Consider the following 6,878-nt stretch of genomic DNA (forward strand, 5'->3'; position numbering starts at 1 on the left):
GCGAGCCGGGCGCTGTCCGTGGTGCCGGCCGTGCTGCTGGCCCTCACCCTGCCCGGGCTGCCCGTCCTGGCACAGAACGACACGGAGCCTATCGTGCTGGAGGGCAAGTGTCTGGTGGTGTGCGACTCGAACCCGGCCACGGACTCGAAGGGCTCCTCTTCCTCCCCTCTGGGCATCTCGGTCCGGGCGGCCAACTCCAAGGTCGCCTTCTCGGCGGTGCGGAGCACCAACCATGAGCCGTCCGAGATGAGCAACAAGACTCGCATCATTTACTTCGATCAGGTCAGGACCCGAGGGACACAGGGTACCGGGGTGTGCGTATGCCTGTCGGCGAAGGGGGGGGGGGCGGCGATCTCCCAGCAGCCCAGACCGGGGCTACCTGCTCAGGCTCAAGTTGATGTGACTGGGATGCGGGAGATCATTTCGGCACTCGCCTTCCCAAATATGCCTGGGTCTGAAACTTCTGTCTCTCCCACCACCGCCCCCGCCCGCGTTCCCTCCCGGCCTCAGGAGCAGGCGGCTGGGACAGCGGGACAGAGGCTGGCAGCGCAGAGCCCAGCGACGAGAGCGAGCGAGCGAGCTCAGGACGGGTTTCACAGCAACAGGTCCATAGGAGCTGCCGGGAGTCTGGTCCCTGGACCCCGCAGTCTCTTGGCCAGACCGTGCCTCCCTCCCACCCCCCCGCCAGACACCTCTGCAGGTGCCTCCGTGGTAGCCTCACAGTCTCCAGATAAATGATTGGTTTCCCCGCAGCTGAAGAAGCTTCTCCCCCAAAAGGGCTTTGCGGGTCCACATTCTCTGCAGGGATCTCGCACGTGGCTGGAGAGGGTGGGCAGCGCTGGTGTGGGTCAGATCTCGTCCACCTTCCTGCCGTCAGGATCCCCACATACGGGCAGGCGCTGCTGCAGCCGAAAGCCTTCCCGTGGTACTTGGAGAAAAGTTGTGGAGGGAAAGGAAGGGTGGTTGTGGGAACTCCCATTGGGAAGCGCTGGGAACCCGCGGCTCCCTGTCCCTGCTCCTGTCTTTTTTGGAGAATTGCAAATTCCCAGGGAAAGAGACTTCGGGGTTGAGGGCAGGGGTGGGGGGTGGGGGGACTGATGAAATCTGTGGCTTCTGTTTAGCGACCGGGAGCTCTGGGGTTTGGCTGATGAGAAACCCCAGGGCATCAGCTTCAGTTTCGCAAGGCGTCCTAAAACTGAACACTGACTCTGGGGTTGTAATTTCAACCTTAACAGCACCCAGAGTCTTTTTAGTTCTAGAGGCACTTGTTTAGTTCACAGTTGTATGCAAAGTCACATGTGTAGGAACATGGGTTAAGTGGTACTGCAGCGTGTGTCTGGGAAGGGATGAGGTGACATTTCCATTCCTTACTTAATTGTTCCTAAGTAATGCACTCTCGAGCTGGCCAGACAGAGAATGCTTCTCTAGGGCTTATGCTCAGATAGCCATAATTTTTAAAGAATTAAGCAGCCCCTTTGGGGTTTTGGTGCAGTATTTTCCATCTCGATGGAAATAAAGTCTAGCACAGCCCTGGGTTCTATTTCAATGCATTTAATTAAATGCTGGACGATTGTGGACAATGCATTGTACAGTGCATTGAACGGTACATTCTTTTCCGTGACCTTTCCGTCAATTAGAAAGAGGGGAATGGTTTGTTCTTCTGTTTGGAGAGCCATGCATCTTAGAGACCACAAGACATATTTAGTTATGAATCTCTATGTGCCTGGATGCTCTAATTACAGCGTAGAGTCAACATCCAGCCTTATGTGTAGTCAACACTAATCAGCCATTTCCATTATTGCTAATGAATTATGCTACTTGTCTCTGATTCAGGAAGTCCCCACTAAGTACCTCAAATTATTTTAAATGTGCTTGAAAAAAAAGTCCTTGTCACATCTCTGTTGGGGAGCATCGTACAGCTGGCGATAGCTTATTGAAAGCTCATTGATGATCAGGTCAGAGGAGGAAATCTGATGGTTACTTGGAAGAAAGTGAAATCTCAGAATAAAATTATACACATGCATGTATTTTAAGCCAAGGGTTGAGCCTGGCACGCCTACTTGACCTGCTACTGTATTCTGGCGCATGGCTTAGAAGTGATAGTATATTTTAAGGAGTTAGGCAAAAGGTTTAATATCGGCAGGAATATAGTGTTGCAGGTTGCCATTGATGCGGTAGAAGTGTACCCTTATAGGGACATCTGATTTTTGGGGATGTCAGTTATAGATTTATTTCCTGGAGAGAATTAGATTAAACTCCAGTTATTTTACAAGTTCCCAGCCCCAAACGTTCTCACTCTCTTTCCCCTAGGAAGGGAATTCCTTATGTGACATTTGCAAAATTTGGTTCGAGAGGTCACTTCTTGAGATTCAGAGTTCATTCCATAACCAAGAGAAACAGGCTGCGTGTCTTGGAATACAAAGTGCATTGTTGCTTTCTTAGGAAGCAGTGCCTTGTTTTACTTTTCATTTTCAACCCTTGAAGTTTAAACAGAGAGCAGGTGATTGATAAGAGGATAATGGGTAACACTGGCAGGAAGAGAAGGCCACCTATTTTACAGCCTGTCTTTATTCATGCTCCACTTTTTGGCAGCCTGCAAAGGCTGAGTCATTGCCAAAATATTATAATTAAGGCCTAGATGGCACAGGAATGAACAAATGGCCATGGATCTTAGGAGAGGTTTGGTGGAGGCTCAGGGGAGGGCCAGGCGTTCAGATCACTCTGTGCACTATTCGGTGTCATGGATTATGTCACACGGTGGAGGGAGGGCCCAGGTCTCTGTGTGAGGTGTCCCGGAATGACTGCAGAGAGCCCATGGATGCTGATTGGCTGTCCGGAAACGTCATCTCTGGACATTGCAAAGGCTTGTAGAGGATGGGAATATAAATACAGGGCAGATGCCTTTTCTCTGACTCTCAAGGTAAAGCTAATATTTATAAGCCCTCCCATGTTACCTAGATGTTTCCAGAGTCTTCAGGCCTCGCTGGAAATTGAGGCATGAATGCAAAGCAGTTACTCTTTCTTCCCCCTATACCTCTGAAAAGACAGAAAAGCCTTCCATTATACAAATCTATTTTCCAAGTCACTAAAGAGGAAAGGAGTAGAACCCAGTGTTTTATTCTCTATGGTTTCTTAAGCTACTTGTGAAAGAGATAAAGAAGAAGAGAGAGAGGAAGAGGGAGAAAGAGGGAGGGAGGAAGGAAGGAAGGAAACCTATTTTAGTTACAGAAGAGAATATTGTAATAATTTACTGTTCTTCATTATTTTTTATTTGTAGATCCTAGTAAATGTGGGTAATTTTTTCACCCTGGAGTCTGTCTTTGTAGCACCAAGAAAAGGAATTTACAGTTTCAGCTTTCATGTAATTAAAGTCTACCAGAGCCAAACAATCCAGGTATGTGTTTTGACATGTTCCCTCCCTGCCCCCAGACACCAGTGTTTATTGGCAGTGGCTGTGTATTTCCGTGTGCATCCAAAGGTGTGTTTTCATTGTAAAAATAAGCAACCATCTTTATAGTTTATTTGTAAAACAATTAATTTCCGGTTTTCTTCTTTATAGCGTCCATTAAGGCTATGACAGAAACCTAAAGAAAAATAAACAACTGAATTTATTACCTTCATAACAACCAATCGNAAAAAAAAAAGTGGCTTCGTAAAAACTCAGTGACACAAATCACTTTATAAGATCCTGACTTCAGTTAACGCATGTGCCAAAATGATCTGAACTTCAGTTAATGCACATGCAAAAATGAATCTGAAGAAAGTTGTAAGACTAGCAGAGCTTTACAAGTATGTATTACATGAAGCAAATTTGCTTTCATTGTTAAACTGAATGAGATACAGTTAACCGTTGAGAACAAATCTATGAAGCAGCAAACTACTCAATATACTTTTTACAAAGGGTGTTCTCTGCCTGTGTTTTAAGTAGTTTATCCTCAGTTACTCTGATGCTAGGGAGTTCTTACAAAGTTCAGTTCCACAGTTAGCGATATATTTTGTGTTGTGCTTTCTCAGGATATAGGTTCGACCTTGCATGCAAAGGCTAGTTCCTATAATATCCAAATATGCTAACATCCAATAGCACCAAGAATTCTACTCTTTTCATCTTATACTCAATGTTTGTGTTGTGTACTGTCTCCACATGAATGATAGATTACAAATTCTTCTACCACTTTTACATATCCTTTACATATCCTAGAGAATGGATGCATTTATCATCCTCAGATTTTTTTTTTTTTAACACAAAAGGAATGAATATTTAGTAAACAGATTTACTAGCATGGAAAAGCTTTCCCCAAGCCTCAGTATTTAGAAATGTATGTACTATTTAACACAGTATAGTCAAAATTGTAGTGGGAAGAAAAGTGAATACGTTTTGAGTTTACTATTTGTTAATAATTATTAGTTTATGAATTATTGATTCTCTAATTAGCCATCATTAAAATCTTCAGTGGTAGTGGTGATCACTATTTTTCTTAATGTTTATTTATTTACTTTGAGAGACAGAGAGTAAGGGCGAGCAGAAGGGGGGCAGAGAGAAGGAGGGAGAGAATCCCAAGCAGTCTCTCTGCTGTCAGTGCAGAGCCCAAAGCAGGACTTGAACTCACAAGCTGTGAGATCATGACCTGAACTGAAATCAGGACTCAGATGCTTAACTCGACTGAGCCACCTGGGTGACCCCAAGCAGGTGGCTCGAGCTCATGATCCATGAGATCATGACCTGAGCTAAAATCAAGAGTCAGACGCTTAGCCAGCTGAGCCAGCCGGGCTCCCCGATTGCTAATTTTTAATACACATTATCAGGGAAAACAGAAAAAGAAACTGTCACCCCTCCCCCCTCCCCCCCCCACATTCCATAATTTCAAATGATCTTCCGCACTGTCCTTGTTGCAGCTGACTAGTAACCTGAGAGAGCGCTGGCAGAATCTTGCTGTATCTGGGTTCCTCAGAGCAAAGGACACCGGGCTTCTTTTTACTAATATACCGGGAAGCCTCAGGCTCGCTTCACTGCCAGAAGGTTGATATTGAATACGACAAGTAAATAATAAGACCACACGCTGAAGTCATGTGTTGAAGGGGGGCTGGTTGACCCAAGGCTAGGTTTCTCTCCACGGGTGGTATACCTTCGTAGGCCTCTCAGGAAATTTCTATGGGAGAAATTAAAAGAAGAGTTATTTTAATAATAAAAAAAATCAGCTCAGTGGTATGTAGCCACCACAGCCAGGATGAATTTACCGAACATCAGATATTTTACCGGGTCTGTCCCCTTCGGCATTATTCATTAGCCCTAGCAGATGTTTTCAGTGAATTTTTTCCTTTCTCCTTCTCGTAGGTTAACCTGATGTTAAATGGAAAGCCAGTAATATCTGCCTTTGCGGGGGACAAAGATGTTACCCGTGAAGCTGCCACTAACGGCGTGCTCCTCTACCTGGATAAGGAGGATAAAGTTTACCTAAAACTGGAGAAAGGTAACTTGGTTGGAGGCTGGCAGTATTCCACATTCTCTGGCTTTCTGGTGTTTCCCCTATAGGATTGATCTCTGCGCGATATTGACCCAGGGGAGGGGTGGCCCACCCCTGAGTTATTGGAAGATCGTTTTCTCATCAACGGATTGATGTCTTTTATCAGTTTCTCCTGGGTGAATATGGATTCTCTTTATGGATTCTAGGCCCATCCGAACCCATACGCAGTCTCACAGATTATTTTCGTGTGTGTGTGTGTCAGTAATACTTGGATGGGCGCTCACAGCAGACAATACCTATCTGTGCTCAAGTGTAACAGTTTAAAAGCCGTCTGCAAGGTTTATTCTGAGTTTAATTTCCCGGAATCACTGAGTTCGTTGCAGACGTGGAATTTTCTTTATTTGTTTTTAAAAGACTGGCGACCGGGGGTTAAGAATTAGAAAACTCTCGAGTTCCGACTTCAATCGACGGTTAGTGTGATAGTGCCAAAGAATTGTATGCCGTGCTGATATATTGATTACACACTTGTTTTTATTCCTTTGGAATCCATCTGTTTTGTTCTCTTAAGGTAACTGGGAATTGTTTTTTCAGTGACTGGCTCTGTGTCTTCTCTACAAATAGGGTAATGAATGGCTTGCCCGCACATTTACCCTGTGAGATCACCAACATGACTTCCCTTAACAAAAACGAATGCTTCATAGTTGTATTTTAATTAGATATGTGAAAGAGTCCTATTTTCCAAATTATATTTTCTAATAGGAAGAATAGATCATAAATCGGACAAGGAAAAAAAAAGTTGCTTTCCCGAGTTCTAAGTGCTCAGCCCCCAAAACCTCCACCCAACCGCCCTCCTCCGCGGGAAATCTTAGACTTTCTTGCTCAGCTTGAATTAACATGATTGATAATAACCACTTTATTAAAAACCTAAGGGATTTTTTTTCCCCTGAGACATGACCACTTTATTAACTGGAGATGGGCTACCCTTGTTTTTAATTATACCTATTTTTCAAGCCTTCTGTTGTGTTTGAAAGTATCATCTGGTTTTGCCTTAATTCCTTGAATTGTATATATTTATCTGTTTAGCTAACATTAAATCCAAATATCCCATATCTGAACTTAGTGCAATATCTGATTTTGTCTTTTGTACAGGTCATATGAACTCACAAAATTATTTATGTCTCTGTCACAGAATAAAGGTTAATATACGTTAGCCGAATTGTTTTGTCCTTTTGGTTTGGGAAACATGTATTCTACGTGGTGTACTTTCTCTTCCTCACCAACCCTTCTTTCCTCCCCGCTCCCCGCATCATTTCTTTTCCTGGGAGTTTTTAAGAAAAGCTTTCCGAATCTGGGGGGAATGTCCTCTGAATTGGCATAGGAAACCTTCCCGGTGCTTAACCCATTCAAATCCAAGAG

At 44.4% G+C, this 6,878-nt stretch overlaps 1 protein-coding gene across 1 annotated transcript in view; it reads left to right on the forward strand.

Moving 5' to 3' along the window:
• CBLN4 (cerebellin 4 precursor) overlaps positions 1–6,622 on the forward strand; it is a 103,666-nt gene extending 97,044 nt beyond the window's left edge. The window contains exons 6-8 of the mRNA XM_077778327.1: positions 6–282; positions 3,278–3,394; positions 5,333–6,622. Of these exons, the coding sequence (XP_077634453.1) occupies positions 6–282; positions 3,278–3,394; positions 5,333–5,530 (592 nt within the window). The 3' untranslated portion in view covers positions 5,531–6,622. The remainder of the gene's footprint in view (positions 1–5; positions 283–3,277; positions 3,395–5,332) is intronic.
• The last annotated feature ends 256 nt before the right edge of the window (positions 6,623–6,878 follow it).

Source organism: Crocuta crocuta, unplaced genomic scaffold (genome assembly GCF_008692635.1).
Source record: "Crocuta crocuta isolate KB4526 unplaced genomic scaffold, BGI_CrCroc_1.0 scaffold27, whole genome shotgun sequence".
Lineage (NCBI taxonomy): Eukaryota > Metazoa > Chordata > Mammalia > Carnivora > Hyaenidae > Crocuta > Crocuta crocuta.